This window comes from Cololabis saira, chromosome 24 (genome assembly GCF_033807715.1).
Source record: "Cololabis saira isolate AMF1-May2022 chromosome 24, fColSai1.1, whole genome shotgun sequence".
Classification (NCBI taxonomy): domain Eukaryota; kingdom Metazoa; phylum Chordata; class Actinopteri; order Beloniformes; family Belonidae; genus Cololabis; species Cololabis saira.
Window position 1 is genome coordinate 4573117 of NC_084610.1, and position 26220 is coordinate 4599336.

General features: G+C 40.8%; 2 protein-coding genes across 2 annotated transcripts; both read right to left on the reverse strand.

Annotated features, from left to right (window-relative positions):
• Positions 1–646: 646 nt before the first annotated feature.
• Positions 647–14546, reverse strand: LOC133424920 (transmembrane protein 182-like). The gene is made up of 5 exons (XM_061715503.1): positions 14236–14546; positions 9526–9622; positions 9319–9441; positions 8408–8545; positions 647–1571 (listed from the first exon to the last, which is right to left on the reverse strand). Exons 1-5 carry the CDS (start codon positions 14443–14445, stop codon positions 1312–1314), a joined length of 828 nt encoding a protein of 275 aa, XP_061571487.1. The 5' UTR covers positions 14446–14546; the 3' UTR covers positions 647–1311.
• A 135-nt stretch (positions 14547–14681) lies between these two features.
• LOC133424919 (actin-related protein 3-like) lies at positions 14682–25105 on the reverse strand. Its single transcript, XM_061715501.1, has 12 exons — positions 24892–25105; positions 23354–23409; positions 20864–20988; positions 20674–20784; positions 20304–20399; positions 19224–19331; positions 19000–19143; positions 18196–18369; positions 18022–18114; positions 15877–16002; positions 15708–15791; positions 14682–15620 (listed from the first exon to the last, which is right to left on the reverse strand). Exons 1-12 carry the CDS (start codon positions 24933–24935, stop codon positions 15525–15527), a joined length of 1257 nt encoding a protein of 418 aa, XP_061571485.1. The 5' UTR covers positions 24936–25105; the 3' UTR covers positions 14682–15524.
• Positions 25106–26220: the final 1115 nt, after the last annotated feature.

The following is a 26220-nucleotide window of genomic DNA, read 5'->3' on the forward strand; positions in this document are numbered from 1 at the left end:
TGGACGCTGCAACTTTTCAGCTCAAAGTGAAGTTTTCCAACATCTTTGAGGATGAAAAGATTTATTGAAAGAAAAGACAGACAGACAGCTGTTAAAACTGAGCAAACACTGCCCTCTAGTGGCCGCTCTGGGTTCTGCGCTCGGGGCTCGTGAGGCGTCCCTCCTGTCAGAAAATGGATTATGACAGTCTAATTTATTATTATCTCCACAAGTCTGACCCAGTGTTTGAGAGCTTCAACCTTGTGTCTTCATGACAGGCAGCTGCGTTCACACTCAATCTACTCAGCGGCAGCAGCGCAGCACGTTTCCTCTCTCTACCTTTGTCAGAATTCATTCATCAGTGGTGATGAAAGGAGAGTGAAAGTGTCGAGGTGTTAATCACGACGGATCTGTTGAATAGATTAGAAAAATTATTTGTAATGGCCAGGATTAATTGAAAGTTTCACATCATTATTGCTGATGGGAGTGTTTTTTTCATCTTTTATTATCATATGGTGTCAATGCTGCTCTTTTTCTTTCTATAGTTTTGTATTCATTTTGAGTCATTGAGTGACTCAAAATGAAAAAATGAAGATGTGTTTGTGAGGTGGAAATATCTTTGACCGTCTTTGATGGACCGGAATGACATCACAACACAGGATTGATAGCTGGGACCGTTTAATCATTACATAGTGTGCCTTTAAAAGCAATTTAATTTAATCAAAGCACAGTGGACTCATGTTAAGACCCATGTTCAGCTCCAGCATGAGCTTTTCAAACTCTGACTTTGGATGTCTGACTTTTCGTACGGAATCACGAGTTTAATGAAGTTAGAACAGTAATAATGAAAACTGTCAAAAATGCCAAACATTAACCAAACCTTTCTAACTGGATCTCCTCTTGGCCTCTTGGTTATGTTAAAGAACTGGTTCAACTGAACACCGAGGACAGATGTAAAAACTCCTCAGAATTAACAACAGTCCTCCTCAACAGATGCAAGCTGACTGGTCCTAAACCTAAACGTTACAAATCTGCGGACGGACGTGAAACACAGTGCAGCACGAGAGCCTGTTCAGCTCCCTCAGAGTTGGAGACGATGGATGAAAATCATCCCAACAACAACACCTAAGACGCTTCACTACAGCAAAAAATGCCTAAACATTTGGCTCTTTTCCTTGGTGGCTGCAGACTGCAGTTGCCGCGTCTGCAACCACCGACACGCAGAAGTCCTCCTGCGAGAATAGAGGCTTCCTTGTGAAGTCAAACCCAACTTCTTGACCGTCCCGATGGAAAGGAGGAGCGACTCGTCCACATTCCCTGACAGATCTGGGTTCACAACTCCGTTGTTGAGGTTTTGTGTGCGTCCTGCGACTGCGTTCCCTGGACACGTCGCCCCACGAGGATGAAGAGGTGGCCGGCCAGCAGGGTGAAGAAGACGGCCACCGGAGCCATGAGGAAGGACGGGCCGTGCTGGACGGTCAGGTGGAAAAAGGGGCAGCGGGAGACTCTCTGGTGGAGGGCGAACTGCTCCAGAGTGTCCAGGACCTGCGTCCACATCAGGTACATCACCACCACGGCCAGCAGGAACACTCCTGACGGGGACGAGACCAGAGGTGTCAAGTAACCAAGTACAAATACTTCGTTACCTTACTTAAAGGAGCTTGAGGCAAGAATAAGAAATGAGACTCATTAGCGCTACGACGGTCGTCGGGGGTACTGCAGCCAACAGGGAAGCCGGCACGGGAGAACGGGGAGAACGCACATGCAGCGTCATGTGACGTCACATCCGCAGGACAGTGCGGGAAATTCCGGTCACAATTGCAGCACATTTTGCAGCACACAGCCTGTTCAAGGCAACGGAGAGATACAATAGAGCAGTGGTTCCCAACCTTTTCCAACTCAGGGACCACTTTTATGTCTCAAAAATGTTTGCTGCCCACCTCCAAACTTTTTAATTCCCCCTGTTGCTAGCCAGTTATCCATCTTTATACTCCAGTTTCAGGTATCAGCATCAAACGTAAATAAGTCAAGTGCAATGCAGTCCCGCTCCAAAGTGGTCCGACCGATAACAAAAGTTCCTATCGCTCATTTGCTTGTCACATGTCTAATACTTGAAGGAAAACAAAACTAAATAATTAAAATTTAAACATTTTTAATATCATTTTAAACATAACTGAGTTCTAACATTTAAAACATTATTCTGTATATTTTTATATAATTATATTAACCACCCCCCCCCCCCCCCCACACACACACACACACACACACACACACACACACACACACACACACACACACACACACACACACACACACACACACACACACACACACACACACACACACACACACACACACACACACACACACACACACACACACACACACACACACACACACACACACACACACACACACACAAAAATCATCCTTTTTTGGAAATGATTTGGCGGCCCACATGCAATACCTTCGCGGCCCACAAGGGGGCCGCGGCCCACAGGTTGGGAATCACTGTGCTAGAGGGCTCATTCTTTTTGGTTTGGAACGCTTCATCTGACATTATTACTAGAAAACTTAAAACGTATACGCATTTTTTTTCATAAATCCTGCCTCAATCCTGCCTCATGCTCCTTTAAGTAGAAATTTTGGTTATCTATACTTCACTGGAGTAATTATTTTTCAGACGACTTTTCACTTTTACTCCTTACATTTTCACGCAATTATCTGTACTTTTTACTCCTTATATTTTAAAAACAGCCTTGTTACTCTATTGCATTTCGGCCTCAAAAAAAAAACTATCCAGTTAAATTATGAATTTGGTTGTGGTTGTGGCACAATGAAGGATGTTCTTGTCCAGTTTTGTTCTTACATCCGTTCCCTCAGATTCCTGCAACTAAACTTGGATGTACATTCCAATAATGGTTAGGATAAATGATAACATGCCTCTGAAGTTTGACTATTTGCACCATTACAATACTTATAGGCAACTAGTCATCATATCTGCTGCTCTCTGAAACACATGTTAATGCTCAATAGTACACATATATGCTTCTTTAATATATTTGCATTAATTTTCAATGGCTTTTGTCCTTAATGGCTTTTTTCCCCCTACATTTCTTTTACTTTTATACTTTAAGGGCCCGATTTACTAAGATCCTAAATAAAGAGTACTAAATTGCGTGTGCACTGAAAAAGTTTGCGCGTGCTGTTGTTGTGTGTTTTGCGGGTGATCAACTAAGATTGCGTGCGCAATTGATAACACGCGCAAACCGCAGTATTTAAATGAGGTGTTGCGTGTCTTACGGTTTGCGGCGCAAACTTTGCGCCATGGAGAGTGGATGGAAAGCAGGATATAGTCGCAAGCGCAAAATGAAATTTGACGAGTTGGAGTTAGAGATATTAGTGGAAGAGGCAACTTGTTGTATTCAGCACCCCTGCCGTGAAAAGCACCCCCTCGTATATTCAATGATAAGTAGACCAAGAAAAAAAACAACACACTGACACTTCAATATATTTATATATACACACTCACACAAACACATACTTAGGAGTTTATATTATATATATTTACAAATATTATGGAAGACAACACAGTAAGCAGGCTATTAATTAATGACATCAATAACCATTTACCCGATTTTGTTATCTGTGACTGTGATTGTGGGAAAGTATGACTATTGTGGAATCCATGAGCGCATTTAAACATGAATCATTAACACAAAACTGGACGCTAAACAGAACATGACACGGAATGAGAATATCATTTTTGTCAGAGGAGGGGGTGCTTTTCACGGCAGGGGTGCTGAATACGGCACAACACCGGGGTATGACAACTGCAGAACAGGCGCACAATAAGAAACACTTTTTTCTCCATGAAAACACGTGATTTATTTATTATCACAAATAAAAAAATGAATGTGCCTCCTGTGGCAACCTTTTTCTGAATAATACTCGATTTAACATTCAAATAAAATATTTCTCCTTTTGCATGTGGAGATTAGCACCTTCCTTTCGAACGTATTAAATACAGACGCAATCACAATCCACGCAAAAACTTTCAGGCTTGGTAAATCTCATTGCGGGTGGTAAATGGACCAATTTGCATCTTTCCCTCCCAGTATTTAGCGATTTCTGGTGGGTACGCCCCATATTGATTATTCATCAGGGCAAAAGTACTAAATGGATTGCGTGTGCTATTTTGCTCATTTCAGAGACGCAGTCCTCTTTGCACGCTGTTAGTAGATCAGCTGGCACTTTGGTTTGCGGGTGATGTCAAGTTTGCACACGTTTTTACACACGCAAACCTTTAGTAAATCGGGCCCTAAGTCGTTTTGAAACCAGTACTTTTATACTTTTACTTGAGTAAAACACTTGAGTTGATACTTCAACTTCTACAGGAGTATTTTTAAACTCTAGTATCTATACTTCTACCTGAGTAACGAATGTGAATACTTTTGACACCTCTGGACGAGACACAGTCAAACACCTGAGCTCTGACTCTTCAGCCTCCACTTTTAACAGCGTTTCATCAGATCGACGGCAGATTTTAATAAAGCAGCAACGTTTCTTCTAAGCTGACGGATTCTAGACGTGCAGCGTTTCATTCAGAGCTGCTTTTACACAACACCTGCCATCCGGTCCTTGAACACAACCCCTCCCTGTGATCCGTGCGTCTTGTTCTGTCAGCGTGCCACTTATTAGTCTTTAGTCGTCACTCCGTGGGACGGCTGCAAACCTGCAGGAGTTTTTAGCGGCCCAGCGGGTAATGTTTACTTTCCGTCTTAACCGCTCAAAGAAGAAAGAAGAAATTGTGTACTATTATTAGTTTGGATGAAGCACCCGCGATCTTCAAAGCTGTTGTGTTTCTATTAACTGTAAATGAGAAGAAGCACAACTCCTGACTGACCTCGCATTTTTTATATTTATATTCTGCACCGGAGATGGAAATGAAAACTTGTACAAACAACATTTTAACCATTTTTGTCACCGCTTTACAAAGGCGTGCCTTCAAAAATCACACCTGGGCCTTGTTATTTGTTATTTTTGCAATTTCCCCTACATGAAGAACATTTTCAAGCTCAAAAATAGTTTCTTTTTTGGGTTTTTCTTTTTGCACTTTAAGCGAGCCTTGATTTGTGCAGAGGTTTGGCTCAGCGGTGGAGTGGATGAGTGACAGGTTAGCAGTGTTTCAGGTCAGCCGGAGCTCGGGGAAACGTTTCTAAACTGCATTCAGAGCTCCAAGTTCAGCCAGGAGCCTCAACCAACACTTCGCTGACACCACAGACGCTTCCTGGAACAGAAACCCTGTGTTGTTCATCATATTCTGACAGACACTCAGCAAACACCAGCTCTCTCACAACCGGAGGGCTTTTAAAGCTTCACCCAGCAGTTCCACCCGCCGAGGGCGCAGTCAACTACTTTCATTGTTCGTGTTGGTATTTTAGATCATCGACAATTCAGAAACTATTATCAAATGCATTTTTTTACCCTTAACTGTTTAAATTTGCATTAGTTTAAAATGTATTTGGTGAAATTAAGAGGATATTTCTTGTTAATTCTTTAAACCACTTGAATTTAGCCTGTGACTCAGTTATAGAGTGGAAATGTCCAATTAAAACAGCTGAAGTTAAAGGGGACCCATTATGAAAAACAGGTTTTTTCTTGCTTTAACATATATAAAGTGTTCTCCCCTCAGCCTGCCAACTCAGAGAAGGAGGAAAGCAACCAGATTCTGCAGTGTCTGTACAGCTGCCCGGATGAGCTATCAAGTGTGATTTAGATCTACGAGCCGTTTAGATTCTGCTCCCGTTGTTACGTAACGACGGGCGCAATTTGCATAAGTTGGCCTCCGATGCATGAAACCAACCCCACAACTAACTCCACCGGCCGGAGCTTCTGCCATTTTTTCATAGCGGTGTATCGCGTCATTCAGGCAGCCAATCAGCACAGAGCCTCATTATCATAGCCCCGCCCACTCAGAATCCTGCATAGATAATGAGGTTAGAGACTGGGAAGACAAAGACATGGCTCAGAGGCTGAATTTCTAATTTATTTAGCAAAAACAATCAAAAGCTTGTTTTTAAGACATTCAAGGCCTGTTTAAAATAGGTATTAGACGCCATAATAGGTGCCCTTTAAGTCAAACGTTGCTTCAGATTTCATCTTGTCCTTTCACGGTCTTCGTTTGACCAATCTCCTCAGTCTTCCTCTTGCCACCCAGGTAGCTCCAGCGTCCATCCATCGTTCCTCTGCAGATTCTCAAACCATCTTCATCCGACTTTGTCTCCCAAACAACCTGAGCCGTCCCTCTGATGTGTTCATTTCTAACCCCATCCTTCTTCATCGCTCCTGAGGAAAACCTCAGCATTTTCAGCTCTGCTTCCTGTCTTTTCCTCAGTGCTGTCATTTTTAAACCACACAGCGTTGCCAGAAAGACTGAAACTATCGCTAAATTTATATTACGCTACAACAATGGCGGATAAGCAGTACTCGAGTTGAGGGGGGATGGCATCCCCTGAAATAAAAACGGTTAAAATCTTCCCCCCTGTAAAACTGCCATCCCCCCTTTCCATCCCTTATGTCATTTCATCAATGGATGTGGTTTTACTGCTATTTCAACATTTAGAGTCATCACCAGAAACATAACTTATTTGACAATTTTCACCTGTTTCAAGTAAATTTTCACTTGAAATAAGTAGGAAAATCTGCCAGTAGGACAAGATTTATCTTCTTATTACTATCAAAAAAATCTCCACTGGCAGATTTTTCTACTTATTTCAAGTGAAAATCTACTTGAAACAGGTGAAAATTGTTGTTTTTTCCAGTGATGAGTCTTGTTTTAAGTGTAATGAGATTTTTTTTGACTAAAAATTAGACATTTTAACTAGAAATAAGACAAATATTCCTGGTAAGATTTTGAGTTTTTGCAGTGTATTAATTTGCTCTCGTACAGATCTTCCAACAGACTTCCTCAAACTAAATCTCAGCTCCTCCCGTGGCACTCCATCATTCTCAATACTTCTCCATCAGCATTCTTAAAGCAAATTATTGCATCTGAAAGGCTTTTTCCTGCCATGAAACCAGAATGATGTTCAGAAATGGGGACGTCCTTCCTTAGCCTTGCTTCCACTACTCTCTTCCACATCTTCACTATTTGGCTACTCAGCTTTGGGCCTCTATAGTTGCTACAGTGCTCAAAAATCGGCACTTCAACACTTTTGCTTTTTTACTTTATTTACTTGTATTCATAGAAAGCGGTGTCTCCTTCTACAGTTATGCTGATGATAATCAAGTGTATGCACCACTAAAGCAGAATGATGCTTTCAGTTGCATTCCTCCTTGTATGCCTCAATGATATTGAAGCCTGGATGTCCCATAATGCTTTAAACTGTAAAGTGATGGTGTTCGGTCCCAGTGGCTCCTCTCTGACTTGGGGTGATTCTTTCAGTTTCTTTATATTCTTCAGGTACCGTAAATGAACACTGTTTAGCAGTGGGTTGATTCTGTATCAAGTCACCACTGGTTTGGTAATTTCCTCAGGTCAAACTAGCTCGTTTTTTGGGGGTCCATCGTTCAGGAGATACTCAGGAGATTGGCCATTGGTTTGTCAGAGGGGAGATCCAGCATATTCCCTGGAGCTCTGCACCACCTGACCTCTTAGCAGGGGCTTTCCCCTCTCGTTTTAGTAAATACTCAGTGAGTCAGTGAGGCGTGCATGTCAAAATTACCACGACATTTGAGCTGTTCAGGAGAGGACACTGGCTGCAGGGACAAAGGTTAGTTTTTGTGTTGATTTTAAAGTTATTTTATTAGTTTATAAAGCGCTACATGGGTTTGCACCAGAGTATATTTCAGAGATGTTCTATGAACCAGGAAGGAACTCCTTTTTAGCTGTTCCACAGAGTAGAACTAAAACATTTGGTGATGCTGCTTTTAGCCACGATGCTCCAAAACTGTGGAACAGCCTGTACTACAGTATTACATTACTACAGTACTACAATACTACAGTACTACAGCCTGCCGGAGAATCTGAGAGGAGCTGGAAATGTGGACATTTTTAAACGTAGACTAAAAACTAATCTCTTTGGTCTGGCTTTTATCTAGCATCAAATTTTATAGTTTTATTCTGTTTTACATTTTTTAGAGGTATTTGTTTTATTTATTTATCTATTTCTTGTAATGTTTTTATTATTATATTTTATTGTTATGGACTGATTATTGTTTAGCCTTAATTCTTGAACTTTTATCATTATTTAATTTTAATTAACTATATTGTATGTCAGTGTGCATTGGTCTCCCAGTTTTTATTTTTGTTTTTATTATGCTTATTTTTCAGTCAAAATGTCAAAGCAGTTTGTATTTCATGTACCTGGATGAAAGGTGCTATACAAATAAAATGTGATTGATTGATAGAAAGGTCGGTCCTTACCCCCAGAAAGCTGCAGAGCCCCGCCCACTCTGCAGAGCTTGTGATTGGTCAGTGTGACGGCACAGATGGCGAGCAGCCCACCGATAACCACCGCCGTCACCCCAGCCACCAGGAAGATGCTCCAGAAGGTCCTGAAAACTGAGAGATCGGACATCAGAACTATTTTAACAACATTTAGTCCAGAACATCTGATGATACAAATATTGTGCTTGATTTACTTAAAAAAAATAAGTCAACTTTTTGCATGAGATTATTATTCAGATCAAGAAAGACTAGTCTTTGTATAAACTACTTAATTTTATGTATGTAAATAATACATTTTGCAGGTACAGTCAACTTAATTGTGTTAAGTTTACTTTATCAAAATTAAGTTGACTTTAAAAAGAAAAAAAGAGAAAAAGAAAAAAGGGGAAAAAAAGAAGAACAAAAGGAAAAAAAAAGAAAAAGAGAGAAAAAAAAATTGACTTTACTTGAAAATGAATTTTTACATACTAGAATTTAAGTAGTTTATACAAAGACTAGTCTTTCTTGATCTACATAAAAATCTCATGCGAAAAAGTCGCCTTAATTTTTTTAAAGCAGATCAAGCAAGATATTTTTTACAAATAAAGCATGTTTCATCTAAACGTTGGCCAATCTGCCCAATAGATTAAAATTGTTAAAGGAAAAGTAAATACAACAAGATCTTTGCTTGTTGTTTGTGTGTAAATGAAAAGATAGCCTGGGATTCACAGAAATGCTGCTTGTTTAGGAAAAAATGCACAATGTCTTGTTTTTTGAACAAAGGCAGATTAAGTTCAAAACTAAATGTATTCATGTAAAGCAACAAACTTCATTTTTAATTGTTAATATCATAGATTTAAATATGTTATCTTTACATGCGCTTAGATTTATTTTTTCAGTGCACCAACCGATGGCGGAGGGGCGTTCGTAGGGCTCTGAGGGTAAACCGCCCGGCTCCAGCCCCGACGGCTCCCTAACAGGAAACGGGAAGAGGAAGGCAGTCCGGCAGGCCTTGGAGAGGGGAGGTTTGGCTGACGGGAGGTAAAGAGAGATGCGTTATTAAGAGTTGAGAGCGGCGTTTAGTCGTTTTTACGTTACAAAACAAGTGACCTTACAGATCCAGAGGTCCCAGATGGAGTAGTCAGCAGAAGAGGCCGTGAAGGAGCAATGCCAGAACAAACCTTCGTGGAAGATCCTGACATCATCCCCAGTCTGACGGAGCAAAGTGGTCAGAGACAACAGATTAAATGCTGAAACAGTGCGTTTGTGTTGTATCTCAGTACGATGAGGAAAGTTCAGCATCAAGGTCGAGTCCAGAACAGATTTATGGATCATCACTGAACATCACTCAGTCATGGAGAGTCCAGATCTCTTCAGGACTTTCTCTATCGGCTGATTTCTTCCAGAACGTTAAAATATCAGTTTAATGGAGAGGGCTTGCTACAAGGCCCAAACACAGACGATTAATACCAGATACAAATTATTACAATTCAAGTGGCTTATGGAACGTATATTACTCCCTCTCTACTTAATCGTTTTGATCCTAATATACCGAACCAATGTGTAAAGTGTAACATGGAGAGCGGTACATTATGTCACTGCTTATGGCAATGCCCAGAGATCGCAAAGTTTTAGAAAGAAGTACTTGGTATCTTATCCCAGATTATCTCAGAAGATATTCCTATTTGTCCACAATTGTGTATTTTAGGTATATTTCCTAATAACTTAAAAATAAACAGTAAAAAGAAGAGTATGATAACTTACTCTCTTCTCCAGGCTAAACATACAATAGCATTGTTTTGGAAGAACCCAGACAAACCAGACATCAAGCAACGGTACAAAGAACTCTCAAATTGTCTTGCATTAGAGAAATTGACATATAGCATGAAAGGGAAATCTGATGACTTTTGGGAAATCTGGGGACAGTTCATGCGTTTTATGAGGAGTAATTCATTGGGACCTGTACTGGATGATTCTGTTGAATGTATCTTTATGTCTGCTATGATTATGTTTTTCTTAGTTTTTTCTACTTTATTGTACATTTTATTAACAGATATAACTGTATTGTTGTAATAATTGAAAAAATGTCAATATAGTGTTAAAAAAAATCAGTTTAATTATTGTTTAAATGCAGTCGCAGTTCATAAGTCATATCAAGAGCCTGCCTTTTGCCTAACTTTTTTGCCAAAATTTTTTTTTTTCTATGCCAAAGGTCCAAAATGTTGGTGTTATGACTTTAATGAACGACACAGATTTGAGTCTTTCCTGTTTGTCCTTTTTCCCTTTTTTTTTGGATGTGTTTGTGGGGACGCCACCTGGAGGGGGGGGGGTTACAACTTTTGTAAGAAATGCATAACTAATGATGGCGATGTTTTTTATATGGAAAAATGATAAATAAAGTTGTTAAAAAATAATAAAAAAAAAAAAAGAGAAAAAGAAAATGCAGTCAGACACACACAAACTTATAATCAGGAAAGTTAGATGTATTTGACTGGGATGGAGGAGGGCTGGCTGTTGATCGTGGAGGTGTTTAGGCCCTATTGTGCCGGAGGGGTCTTGGGGGGCCCTGGTGGACCTGGTTGTTGGTGTGTCTGATGTCAGGGCCTCGCCTGCACCGAGGACCTCAAGGGGCTTATGTGGGGCCGGGGCCCACCTGGTGGTGGATTTGGTGTTTGGGGGGCTTTAGGGTGGGATGGTGTGTTGGCTTGTTGCTAGTTGGTGTATAATCGTCAGGTGATGCCGTGCGGATTGTGCTCGTTTGTCACCACTGCTGTGATTGATGCAGGCATCTTGTTGGCCGTTCTTCCTTCCTTCCCCCCTCTCCCTCTCCGCTATCCTCTCCTCCATTATCTGCTGGCGATTCAGTTTCAATTTTATTTGAAAGAATATTGGATTATTCTTGAGAAGCCATCTTCTGTACCTTCACCCATGAAAACAATGCCCAAAGTGAAACGAAAACAAAGAGCAAAGCTGAACATGCAGCATTAGGTGAAGAGGTGAAGGATGTAGAGGAAAAGAGAAATGGAGAGCAGGAAACCATTTTTTCTCACCAAGATCATTGTGGGGAGTTTGAGATTCCTGGGGAGGAAAAGAGATGAGACGAGGAAACACTGGGAGGGTCGACGTTCCCAAGATGCAGCTCCAGGATTGTGTTTCAGAGCCCAGCTCCCCTCTACGAGGATTTGGGATGACGTGAGCAGACGTGTAGACGGACCAGCAGAAGCGGAGGAGAGCTGCAGTCCGGGACACCTGTGACAGTGGTTGCCAGGCAACAAGCACCACCCCAACGAAGCCCTGGGGATTTCTGGAGGTTTCTTTGTTCAGCTTTAAAGTTTGAACACCAACTTTGATCCCATTTCTGATGTGTTTTTTTTTTAATTCTATAAATTATGTTGCACATTTGATTTTTCCATCTGTTTTTTTTTTTTTTTTTTTAAATCAGGAACTACTGGTAGGTTTCTCTTTGGACCGTACCAGCTGACTGGGAATGACCACCTTTATTTTCTCCGGTTGTTAAATTTCACTCTTCAAAACGGTAGAAGTAATTCTGAATTTTATTTGTGTTTCAGTGCTGCATGGTTGAATTTTAACTAAAAGGATGGATACATTTACATTGTCTTTGTGCACAATATTTCTATACTCTATAATATTAAATATTAGAAATGTTTTAAAACCCATGCAGAACCGCAGATGAGCAGCAACATTTGACTTGTTAAAGTGCAAAAAAGAAAAGATAGATAGGTTTTAAGTTGTCTTTTGGAGATATCTATCTCTTCACTCAAGCATTTAAGCATGAGATATCCGGGTGACAAACCGCGCTTTAGTTGCCACTTTATCTATATATCATTGATTTTTACTGTCTGCATTACTTTTATACTTTTAAATGTTTTTATATGATCATTTTTATCTTGTACTTATTTGATATTTTTATCTTTTTATTTTTCATTTGCCTACGGCTCAGTGCAGTATTTTTACCTTTTTATATTCAACATTGCTTTTATCCTATCTTAGTAGTTGTTCTGTGGAGGAATTTGGAACTGAATTTTGTCAGGGTTATGTATTATATCACTGCACTTAAATAATTGTGTTTTTTTGTTTTTATTTGCTGTTGTTTGTTTCTCTATTTCTCATTGTTCTTGACATGTTTGTATTGTGACTGTGAAGCACTTTGAGCTGCGATTTTCGTATGAAAGGTGCTATAGAAATAAAGTTTATTATAAAAGAAAATAATTTGGGCAGAACCAAGTACTCCCATGATTCAACACACAATTGACAGCTTGCGCCGTCAGCCAACCTCACGCTTGTCTTCTGAGTCCAGGGTTGACTCAGTGGGGGCTCAGGTCCGGTCCTGAGGCTGAAACCTAAAGCATCAGCCCTCACCTTTCTGTTGGACACGGGTGTGAGGCAGATCCTCTGACCGGTTACCAGAAGTCTTGTGGTTTGTTCAGACGCAGTTCTGTGAACCTTTTTAGAGGAGGATTTCTCCTGGGCATCTCTGCTCTATCAGTACAGTCGACCAGGCTTGTAGGGTCTCAGATGTTACAAGAAGATTGTTTTCATCTCCATCTTTCCATGTGTGAATAATCTCAGTACTGTATGAACTCAAATTAGTTTTTTTTTAATTAGTGTATATGGGTCAATGACGAATAAGGATTTTCAACAGGTCAATTTTAAAATAATAAAAAAAGAATATCTATTGCAGTAGTTCAAACATTAAGAATGTTGTGTACACATAAATTCATATAAAAACTTTAAATTGAGTTTTTTGTGAAGATGAATTGGTACTAGCCCTAAAAAAGCTAATGTGGTGCAACCATGATTCATATTAAAATAAATTAATTTCCTTAACATCTTGACATCTTTTTTTTACAAGTTTTCAGTATTACATGATATTTCATAAAATGGACATCAGTCAAACTTTTTTTGTATATTATGATGGAAATATAAATACAAATGTGTTGCAACCTTACACACTACAAGACACTTCAGAAATCATGCCAGATAGGGCAGAAGATTGATTTAAAAACATTTAGAGTGATTTCAAAAAAGGTTTTTAAAACAAGAGTCATGGTCAGACGGTCGCACCACATGACATTTTGACGCTTAAAACAACAAAATCTCAAATAACTAGTATCTTTTGTAAAATTCAAGTGAGTCCATATGTGGGACCAGTAGGTCATATATATGATATTTTTTTATCCATTTAAACCTTTTTTGAATTGAAAAGAAATCTGTTCATCAGAAAATATAGGCGTCACGTCATTGACCCATACAGGACTGTCTCAGAAAATTAGAATATTGTGATAAAGTTCTTTTTTTTCTGTAATGCAATTAAAAAAACTAAAATGTCATACATTCTGGATTCATTACAAATCAACTGAAATATTGCAAGCCTTATTAATGAATCCAGAATCTATGACATTTTTGCATTACAGAAAATAAAGGACGATCACAATATTCAAATTTTCTGAGACAGTCCTGTACATATTTTACCATAACCTATTGATTTGCAGCAATAGCTGCTCCTCCAATACCATTACTTATATCTTCTCCTCTTAGCGTTTTGTCTACAGATAAGTGAATCCTCTGGACTTCCAAACAAAAGGTCTAGAGCTCTGATGATCAGCAGGACCTGACTGCAGCTTTCCCTCTTAAATCCTACCATACTAGTAAAGGGTACTTAATATTGCCCAAATTATTTTTTTTCCCTTTTTGGATTTGTTTTTTTTGTCAGTGACCTTTTGAAAAAAATGTTAATGATTGTTTAACACACACAAACACAAACACCATAAACTTACTACGCGCCACACGTACAGCTCAAATACCTTCAGGATGCCTTTCCCGTGCCTGGGATCATTTCCTCCGTGGTTTTCTTCCGGTCGGCTGCAGGATTCTGCAGCCAGGAGCCAGTACTCGGTCCCGCAGGAGAGCAGCATGAACAGAAACCCCGCCGCCCCGAAGAACAAAGCCAAGAAGAGCAGCACCTTCGACCTGTCGGTGGGGGTCATGCTCTGCTCCACCGCCCCTTTATTCATGCTGCGTCCTTAAAACTCGCTGTTGAAAAACATGAAGCGGGCTGCGCGTAGCTGCTGAAAGCACGTCTGGTGCAACCGATCAGCTTCATGAAGGCGTCGAGTGAAAATAAACATGTGCATCCCCGAGCTGAGCAGGGATACGGTTACAGGGGGGTCATTTAATGGTAAAAATAGGCGCCAAGACATTCCCTCCCGCCCAAATATAACCCAGAACACAAACATCACAACCGTAGAAATACGTCCTTGGCATTTATTGGAATGCCGGCATTGAAATCCAGATTTCGTACAGTACAAAGCTGTCCAGAGTTACTGAGATCTAGGCAACAGTGATGGTCCGACAACAGTCACTCAAATTCACGTTCATATATTAATTAACACGACTTTTTTCTTCCCCAGACGGGTTGTTCAAGAGGTGATTCATACAAATTACAAAATATAAGTCAGAGGAAAGCGGTAACAGTCACAATGCTGCAGGAGAAAACCTGAGAAACATCATCTGAGCTAAATTATATTTATAAGAAAAGTCCAAGTGCTGATGGGGGGGTTATTTCTATTATTATTATTTTTTTAACTCACAAAAAGGGAAGTGGAATGGTCAGCACGACTCATGTTTGCACCGATTGATGGCTTCATGATCAAATTGGAGTTTTAATCACTGGAATTTGAAGAGTATTTTTGATATAAGCACTAGAAACAACCGCCAGCGTTTTTTTCTTTTTTTTTTTTTTTTTAAGAGTACATACATACAGCAAGAAACCCAACCCATATACAGAGCATTTATACAGGACACGTTGATTAATTACAACCCTGTGAGAATCCATAAGTACATTAACGAGGCACGCAGAAAGTAAAGATTTATCACCTATTATTAACCTACTTGCAGTAAACATTTTGTCTCAGGACGCTTTGGGCCGAGTCACCTCTCTCCTCTAAATTGCGAGGATGCTCTTCTGGAGCTAGTTTGGTCCACCGTGGCTCTGTCCGGGTCTGTCGGAGCATCCGTGCAAAGGCTCGCTGTAACTTCCTCCGCTCGTGTCTTGGTTCCCCGTCGGGCCTCTGCTGAGCGAGCTCCGCCGCGCCTAAGACATGACTCCGAACACGGGGTTGTGGCGGCAGATGCTCGGCCCGATCTCCTCGTAGTCTTTCTTGGTGTGGCACACCTGGTAGAACTCGGGCTGCGGAAGCGGAGAGACCCAGACCGTTAGCTTGGGTTTTTCACGCGTCTATGAACGTAAAACGGCGGCGAGGACGGAAACACTCACAGTGGATGCCAGCATCGATCCTCCGAACCACACGGCGTATCGCTGCATGTGATGAGTGATGACCTGCACGTCGATGGGCTTGGGCTGCACACAGAAACAACTCTCAAACAAAACTGACTTTTACTTGGAAATGAGCTCCGTCTCCCCGTCCGCCACCTCAGTTCCCCACCTTTAACTTCCCGCCGCTGAGCTCCTCGCTCATTTTCAGCCGCGCGTCCACGGTCCTCTTGAGGTCTCTCTGCATGCGCCGGCCGAAGTCCCGGAACATGGTGGAGCCTCCGGAGAGCACGATGTTCTGAGACGGGAACCAGAAACACAAATTGATAAACCTCCGGGCAACGTTTCAAGACTGTAAATAGATGATTCAGGTCCCGAGGTGGCCACCGGCCCAAAATGTTATTGATTTGAAGTTTAAAAATTATACAAAAAAGAGAAATGGGACCATCGGTTCCTACCAACGCTCTGTGTCGCATATATTATTATTTTTTATCAAAGTTTTTTTCTGCCAAAGTTTGAGCGTACGCCTGGGAGTCTTCAAGTCATTTGGCTGTTCACATCACATGACTCACGGACAGAGCTGGGTAGTAACGAGTTACATTTACTCCGTTACATTTACTTGAGTAAGTTTTGGGAAATGTTGTACTTTTAGGAGTAGTTTTGAATCACTATACGTTTTACTTTTACTTGAGTAGATTTGTGAAGGAGAAACTGTTCCTCTTACTCCGCTACATTAGGCTACGTTGAGCTGTTACTTTTCTTTTATCCCTTTTATCCGCGTACGAGTCAATCTCCTGACATCACTGAGTGATTCTTTGGGAAAAATGTTTGTTTTTGCATGTTTTGTCACATTTACACAGACTCAAACACACACAGAGTTTCTATGAGTTCATGTTTGTTCTAGTTCTGCCTGGTTAAAAAAGAAAAGTACAAAGGCTTGAAATGTTGTGCTACTTGTGCTTGATTTATTTTTTTATTCTGTTATTTATATTATTTTATTTATTTTATTATTTATTAAAGTACTTGGATTTACTTTAAGATTATTTTAATTTAAGCTATTTTTTTATTAATTTTAATTTATTTTATTGATTTAATTTGCCTGAAGATGATTATTTTGTACTTTTGTCTGTTTGAATGGTTGTGTTAAAAAAATAAATCAGTCGTTACTCAACAGTTACTCAGTACTTGAGTAGTTTTTTCACCAAGTACTTTTTTACTTTTACTCAAGTCATTATTTGGATGACTACTTTTTACTTCTACTTGAGTCATATTATTCTGAAGTAACAGTACTTTTACTTGAGTATAATTTTTGGCTACTCTACCCACCTCTGCTCACGGAGGATCTGACTGTCTGGTCACCCAGCGGGTCTGAAAACTACATTTTACTCACCTAAACACTTAAAAATGAGGCACAACACAGCTGATCGTTTGAAACTGAAGTGAGAGGAAGCCGTTTGCTTCGATTTGTTCAGAAATCGGGGCAACGTGGGTAAAAGAACAGACGTTTATAGCCGAGTTAGTGATACAAAGGAAGTCAAAGGTGAGTGAAAACGCCGGCCTCCTGCTCGTGTTGGACCCAGAATGGGGATTTCCCCGACCGCTCGCTTATTTTCCAAATCGGACTAAAGTAAAGACTCAGCGACAAAATAATGGCCAGGTCTCAAATCCAGACTGGTCCATTTGCAGCCGTTAATTTAGGTTTAAAGACTAGACAAAGTATTGATGGAAAGAAAAAAAGACACTGGTGAGAAGCCAAGCAATGAAGTGACTTTATCGTCACGCCTAAAACCCAACTCTGGAAACTCTGACTTCAGTCTGCTGGATTTGGTACCTGAACGCAGCGGATTTAAAACAGAACTTTTGGTGATGTTGAAGCTGCGTCAAAGTTTTCTTTTTGTTTTTCATGACAATCATTTGTGCAGGTGCGGCGTCGCAGCATCACAGTTCACCGAAGATAAAACTCCAGAGTTGTGTTTATCATCCCTGAAAACATTTCCATGAAACAAGACGTTTTATTGCAAACTTTTGTTTCTTGTTCCTCTGTTCCTCTATTTAACCTCCACGGTTCCTCTCAGCTGCCATTACTTAGCTACATAAAAACAGGGAGGAAACGGCTTGAAATGACTTTCCTCTTTTTGCGAGTGTCACTTATTTGTCAGCGTGTGACAGCTGACTGTGACAAACGGTTATTTATAAAGCTTTTCATTCGTTTCTTCGCTCCTCCTGCCTTTTTGTGAACACAGCCATCAATAAACCTCATCCCTGACAACCTAATAAAGGTCTGAAACCCCAAACACATTAGACGTGTCGTGTGTACCTTGTACAGCGGACGCCTGACGTCGATGGGACAGTTCTGGATCACTTCATCCACCACCTCTGAGATCGGCTGGGTGAAGTCGGGGTTGGCGAACTGCACGAAATACAAAAGTGAAGTGAAACATGCGCGTGGGCGACTGCTGAAACCACATGTGAGCACTGAAACCCGCCGTACCTCAGGGTGGAAGAAGATCTCGGGTCCGAGGAAGCGCTCGTAACCGACGTCGATGGTGAACTCCTTCTTGCTGATGGCGTTGATGCCCGTGTACTGTTTGATCCACTTGGAGCCGTCTGTGTCGTACTTGCTGAACTCTTTGACCAGATCAGGGCAGACGTAGCTGTATCGCTCCTAAAAACAAAACATTACAGAGATTTTACTGAATGCTCCTGCAAAAGTGATGAAATGACCACAAGAAAATGCTTGAGAGATATGGCGATCATATACAGGACTGTCTCCGAAAATTAGAATATTGTGATAAAGTCCTTTTATTTTCTGTAATGCAAAAATGTCATACATTCTGGATTCATTACAAATCAACTGAAATATTGCAAGCCTTTTATTATTTTAATATTGCTGATCATGGTTTACAGCTTAAGAAAACTCAAATATCCTATCTCAAAAAATTTGAATATTCTGGGAATCTTAATCTTAAACTGTAAACCATAATCAGCAATATTAAAATAATAAAAGGCTTGCAATATTTCAGTTGATTTGTAATGAATCCAGAATGTATGACATTTTTGTTTTTTTAAATTGCATTACAGAAGATAAAGAACTTTATCACAATATTCTAATTTTCTGAGAGAGTCCTGCATGTGTCCATTTCAAATGCTCATGTGCTGCCCCCTGGTGGCCACACAGATGAATACATGAGAGAAGCGACTGAAGATGCTTCCTTTTAAAGACCTCTTACTGCAGATTTCATGACAAAACAACTACTAAAGACCAGCTGGGCAGTCAAACATCAAACACACCCACCTTGACGGCTTTGGCCGTCTCCAGCGACTGCTCCGGAGGGATCCCCACCTCCCGCTCCCTCAGCAGCTGCTGGATGAAGTAGGTGATGTCTCTCCCGGCGATGGGGATGTGCTTGATACAGCTGCCGATGACGTAGCCTTCAGCCTGGAGAGCAAACGGGCCAACAGTTCAGGGCCAAAACTAGGGTCAGGGGTCGGAGAGTGGGCTTTGAAATGACAACCCACCACTGGAATGACGTGCGTGACTCCGTCCCCGCTGTCGATCACGGTGCCGGTCAGCGTTCGCTCCCCCACCTGTCTGGATGTCCAGGAGGCAGCCAGCGCCAGCACAGCCTGATGCACAGTTACATTCAAAACATCATCATCAGAAAAGACTAACGAAGCCACATCTACACACAGAAAGATTCTGTTTCAACATCTAAAAAGGATTCAGTGACAAACTGAGAACTGCTACAGTAAAGAGACGATAGAAACCTGAAAAGAAGAAGTGAAGATGAGGCAGGTTGATTTAGCACAACTAGAACCCACAATCAGCTCAGAGACAGTTTATGTTCCAGGTTTTACAAAAACCTGCTACTAAAGGGTCAAAAGTAACATTTAAACATGTTGATTAATCCTAGAGCAGGGGTCGGCAACCCGCCGCTCTAGAGCTGCATGCGGAAATTGATGGGGGAGGGAAATATATTTTTGTTTTAATAGGAGGACAAACATGACAAACATTCTGAACGTTTTTCAATGCTGTAAAAATGTGTAGAATAAATATTATATTTCAACATTTCTGTTAACGAAGATTTGCATGGAAGAGTATCAGGGCCATGCAGGAGAAAAAAATATTTGAGTAGGGGAAGATTTTTTTTTTATTGTGCACTTCGAGAAAAAAAGTCAAAATGTCGAGATTAATGTTGAAATACAATTTCAAGAATAAAGTAAAAACTTTGCATTTTTTCTCAATTTTTTCTCAACATTTCAACTTTTTTCTCGACATTTTGACTTTTTTCTCAACATTGACTTTTTTCACGAAATGTTGACTTTTTTCTCGAAGTGCATAATGAAAAAAAAATCTTCCTCCTCTAAAATATTATTTTTATTTTTCTCCTGCCTGGCCCTAATACTCTTCCATAGATTTGCGTAACAAAAAGAGTCGTGTGGAAAGACATTAGCATTTTTTGGTCCAACATGGCTCTTTCAACATTTTGGGTTGCCGACCCCTGGTCTAGCTCCTACGGTTGACCCCTGGGGAACCTCAACAACAGCCCCCCATAGAAACCCCTAGTGTTTGGAGGTGGAGACCTGCAACGAACTGACCTGCACAGCGATGTAGAGTCCGGGGACATTGAAGGACTCGAACATGATCTCGGCGGTGTACTCTCTGTTCTCAGGCGTGTTGAGGGGAGGCTCCGTCTGGAAACATCACAGACGGACAGACAACTGACGCTCTGCACTCAAGATTATGGAAACAACTCTAGAGGATGTCGGAGAGGGTTTATCAATTCTGTTTGCACAAGCTACGACTTCTACAGAAGTTCTGCAGCTGAAAATCAGCCGATACGATGGAGTTTGCTTCAGAGCACTTTAAGCATTTTTAAATTATTTTCAAGGATACACAGATGGATTCTGACTCAAGCTACCAAGGAGCATTAATTTATCCCACATTCAACAGGATCCCCGGTCTCACCAGCAGGAAGTAATGGTCTTCAGGCTCTGCCCGCAGGTACTTGAAGATGATCTGCTCCATAAACCTCTCCATCAAGTCCCAGTCCTCCACGATCCCGTGACGGATGGGCCACTGTGGATGAGAACACACCGTGACCCCCGGGTCTCGTCTAACGGAGAGACAACTCCCATCTGCTGCCCCGTCCACCAACCTTTGTTGAATACGACGGCTTGTCGATGGCTTCGTCTCCGATGAAGAAGTCCAGATCGTCAACTCCCTTCATCATCCTGCGCTGCGCCTGGTCTCCAACCTTGGCAGACTCTTTGATCGCAATACCTGGACATGTTCATCATCATCATCATCATCATCATCATCATCAGATCATGCTGATAAACTCAGAAACATCTCATTTAACGGTAGGGGTGTAACAATATATCGTGCCACGAAATTTTGCGATACAAAAACATCACGATACGTGTCATGGAGGTGACAAACTGTATCTGATATTGGGTTATTAATATTAATCTATTGTGTTGACTAGTATCATCCGACCGCGCCTCGACCCGCGGACCAAAATCTTCCTCCGCTCAGAAGAAACTAGTACCGTTTTGGTCCCGATCACGGGACTCTTGGGGGTTTTGAGCTCTGAACTTTTACTTATGTAAGGCTGGTGTAGAGTTAAGCATTACCTTATTAAATTAAACCTTTTTGGGGTCGTGAGTAGGATAAACACGGGGAAACTTCTGCTGAGTTCCAGTGTACTTTAATGTCCCTCAACAGTGTAGGATTTTAGAACATCAACACAGCACCTAGTGCCGTACTGTGGCGTATCACTCCGCCCAATCTAAAACAGACTAATCACTACAGATAAACTGACTAGTGTCATTATAGTCCCTGATTTACATCAGAATATAAAGAATATATTTATAAAATAATCAACCCTGAATTACCAAAATAACCTTAACAAAAATAAATCTCCTCTTACACTTATAAGGTGAGCATGAATCAATCTTTTTTATGATGTAAAATTGTATGTATTTATTTACTTTTATTTATTTATTTAATTTTAGTTGTTACATTTCTGGAAAAGAAAAAAAGTCAAGTCATACATGAGAGAAACTATTCAGTTTGTGGCTAAATATTTGTACTTGTATGAAAGTGAAGATGCAAAATGCAAACCTGACATTTACTTTTAGTTCAGTTTGTGGAAAATGGTTGGCCTGGCTTTCTCTTTAAAACTTAAACAGTTATAAATCATTAGAAACTGTAACAATAGGACAAACGTACAGCATTGTTTTGTATTTTGGGTCTTTCAAATAAAAGACAATTTTTTCCAGTCATATGTTCCTCATTCAAGGTTGTTAAAAAAAAATACTGCTATAATATCATATCGTTATCGTGACCTCAATATCGTGTATCGTACCGTATCGTGAGATTAGTGTATCGTTACACCCCTATTTAACGGGGATCTGATTCCCAGACTTAATCAACTGTAATGAGGAGGAGGCGGGGAGATTTATGTGACGACTCATACAGGACAGTTTGACTCCTGGACACGGCTAAAACCCTCCAGAAACGCTCCAAACCTGAACCTTCTTCAGGCCAAGTCTGGCCGAGACAACACCTGACTAAACCAATGTCATCTGGACTCCGGAGCACATCTGGGCCACATCTGGGCCATCAAACACAGGTTAAAGAAACCACAGGTAACAAAATACGTGTGGTCAAAATATATCTGCAAATTAGGACCATGAAAACATTTGGGTGTAGTGAAATGAAAGGACTTGTTGATATCTAAAGAATTAAAAGTTTGTTTGGGTTTTTTTAAACAGCATTTCTCGTTTTTCCTTCTGAAGCAACAATTCAGATGGAATCTGCTGCAAGATTTTAGTAATTTCAACTCAATCCCGTTAAACAATAAAAAAAAAGACATGGCTGAAGCTTAAGACGACAACACATTTGGAGAATTCATGGCCAAAAAAGGTGTTTCCACGAGTTTCAGGATTCTGCAGTCATTTATAGAGAAAACCAGTTCCTGTTTGCAGGAATTTAAAGAAGTGATGTCATGAACTGGGAGGCTTCAGTGCCACAAGTGAAGAGGGAACCAGTCGTCGGCCTTTGCTGATGTGACCATACATGTGCAGACATCTCCAAGTCTTGTTTGCCTCTCAGTCCCGCTCCGTTTTCTTTTCTTCCCTCGGGGGAGATTTTTCTCCCAGAAAGAGATACAAGCTTTACGATCCAACTGGTGTTTATCTCACTGAACCCTGTCGTTAAAAGACACGAAACCGCTACTCAGTCGAACCGTGTCCGTAAAACACGTTTCACACCTTACTTTACAGTCGGAAAAAAAAAAATCTTGCCGCTTTAAAAGCAATACCTCCCCTCCTCCCCGCCCACCATACTCCAGCGACACCAGACCAGCTCTACACAAAAACCAGACCTGCCTTTACAACTGCCAGAAGAGGATATTACCAAACTGGAAGAAATGCAAAGTGAGCCGCTTTTCCAACTTTTCCCCAAGAGTGGTTTCTGTATTATCTGACTTTGCAAAGCTAGAAAAACTCTTGACGCGTGCAATCATGCCCGAAATATTCCAAATATGAGATGGGAAGGACGTTTCAGCCTCGCCAAATTCACCAAAAAAATTAAGCAGATCAAGTTAATTTTATACAATTGTACATCGTTCTGTGTTACTCACTTGAAGGCATGATAAACTGTGGCTCTGTGTTTCCTGCATAGCCGAGCTTTGTGTACCTGAGGAGGACAAAACAACATAAAGGGTCTCAGTTAAAAAGGTTTTCTAACTCATTGATGTACACCGATCAACCAAAACCAACAAAAGAGATTGTTGAAGCTGCTAAAAATCAGGGTAAGGGATGAACAATTGGAAACAAAAAAAGCTTCACGTGGTCTGATGAGTCCAGATTTAAACTGTTCAAAGTCATGAAAGGTGCCAGTACTAGAAAAATGAAGGATGAAGGGATCAGCCATCACTCACACATGTGGCGGAGGTATTAAGTTCTGGAGTTGAGGTGTGTCCAAAATAATCACCTGAATATGCAGTTATCAGTTTTTACTTTATCTGATCAAACAGGCTCAATCACAGACGATGACGTCAGGATTTATACAGGACTGTCTCAGAAAATTAGAATATTGTGATTTTCTGTAATGCAATTACAAAAACAAAAATGTCATACATTCTGGATTCATTACAAATCAACTGAAATATTGCAAGCCTTTTATTATTTTAATATTGCTGATCATGGCTTACAGCTTAAGAAAACTCAAATATCCTATCTCAAAAAATTAGAATATTCTGGGAATCTTAATCTTAAACTGTAAGCCATAATCAGCTATATCAAAATAATAAAAGGCTTTCAATATTTCAGTTGATTTGTAATGAATCCAGAATGTATGAAATTTTAGTTTTTTTTTTTTTTTTTTTAATTGCATTACAGAAAATAAAGAACTTTATCACAATATTCTCATTTTCTGAGACAGTCCTGTAGGTGTGTCCAAAATAATCACCTGAACATGCAGTTATTAGTTTTTACTTTATCTGATCAAACAGGCTCAATCCCCGACGATGGCGTCAGGATTTATAAATCTGAAATGGTCAGAGAGGGGTTTAGGAAGCAGCATATATTATTTTTATTTCCACACATATATTCCTGCTCCCTCAGACCAGATTTGGCTTCACTGACTCTTACGGATGTGGTGGAGAAAAAAAAAGTGATCTGACATCATAAATACAAGATCATAAATGCACCTGAGCCTGGAAACTAATGTTTTGACGTTGCATGTGATTATCAAAACGATGCAACCGCCAACGCCGTGATCTGTGGCGGAGATCCGAGTAAAACTGGAGGTTTTTGACGAGAATAAATGGTTTTCTGCTGAGACTCAACAGGAAGTGCCGTTAGCTGCAGCAGCTACACTGCTGGGATGAGCAGAACAGGCAGAATAAACCCACTAATCTGCTGCCTAGTCGTCTTGATAACTTACTATACATATATATATTGATAAAGTACGGAAATTAAGTTCAAATGCGGAGGATTAAGCCTAAATTATGGTTCTGCGTTAAATCGACGCAGGCTACGCCGTAGGGTTACGGCGTAGTCTACGGCGTAAGGTATGCGTCGCCGCGTACCCTTCGCCGTAGGCTCTGCGTCGGTGTGACGCGGGACCATAAATCAGCCTGTTGTTCCGGGTGCAGGGCGTCGCTGTTCCTCTCACCCGGTTCCGCAGTCCACCACACAGGCCGGGAGCCGCGCCGCCATGGCCGCGCCGGGGCCGCTGCTGGCTGGGGGGGTAGAGCAGGACCGAGGGACGTGTAGGAGCTGGTGGAGGGACCGAGCAGCTTCTCGGAGCAGCTTCACGGAGGGAGCAGCGGAGCGGCGGCTGGTCCTGGTCACGGCGCTTCCGGGGTCCGGGGAGACGCGGAATGCAGACTCAGCAGCTGCGGGGGCAGCGCCCCCCGGCGGAGGCCCGCGGTACTGCAGCACGGCCCCACCACATCAACCACAAACAAACTACTGATTTGATTAAAGATACACGATTGTGAATTCATAGAAGAGGAAAAACATGGAATTGACTACTTGAAAGCACATTAAAATTGTTAATATTTTATTATTCCAACTCCTACTTCTATATGTATTCTGTTTATATACTATCAAACGTTTGCACACATTTTCCCATTGACTTGAATGAGGAAGTGTGTCCAAACATTGAGCTGGTAGTGTGTACTGTATAAATATATATACACACACACACACACACACACACACACACACACACACACACACACACACACACACACACACACCAGACCAAAAGTTTGGACAAACTTCCCCATTTGTTTGAATGAGAAGGTGTGTCCAAACTTGTGTGTGTCTGTGCTGTATAATACACATATACACAAACACACTATATAAATATATATATATATATATAAATATATATTTATATATTTTATTATTTTAATATTGCTGATTATGGCTTACAGTTTAAGATTAAGATTCCCAGAATATTTTAATTTTTTTAGATAGGATATTTGAATTTTCTTAAGCTGTAAGCTATGATCAGCAATATTAAAATAATAAAAGGCTTGCAATATTTCAGTTGATTTGTAATGAATCCAGAATGTATGACATTTTTGTTTTTGTAATTGCATTACAGAAAATCACAATATTCTAATTTTCTGAGACAGTCCTGTGTGTATGTATGTATATATATATATATATATATATAGATATATATACACACATTACCAGGGATGTAGACATTCTTGGCGCACCTGGAACTGTGTGAGTATTCTGGAATAGCCCTAATGACAGTGCAGCTGAAAAACCAGCACACACACATCGTAGGTGAAGATGTTCTCTGTGGTGGAGAAGGTAGAACGACACCAGCATGTATCATGTGATGGTGTACCATTCCCGTTCTTGTCCGTTGCCAGCTGTGACAGAATCCAGAGTGGGTTTAGGTTGTAAGTGAATTGTGGCATTTTGGGGTGTTAAACAACAACCGTATGGTGACAATGCCAAAGGAAAGATCAAGTTCCTT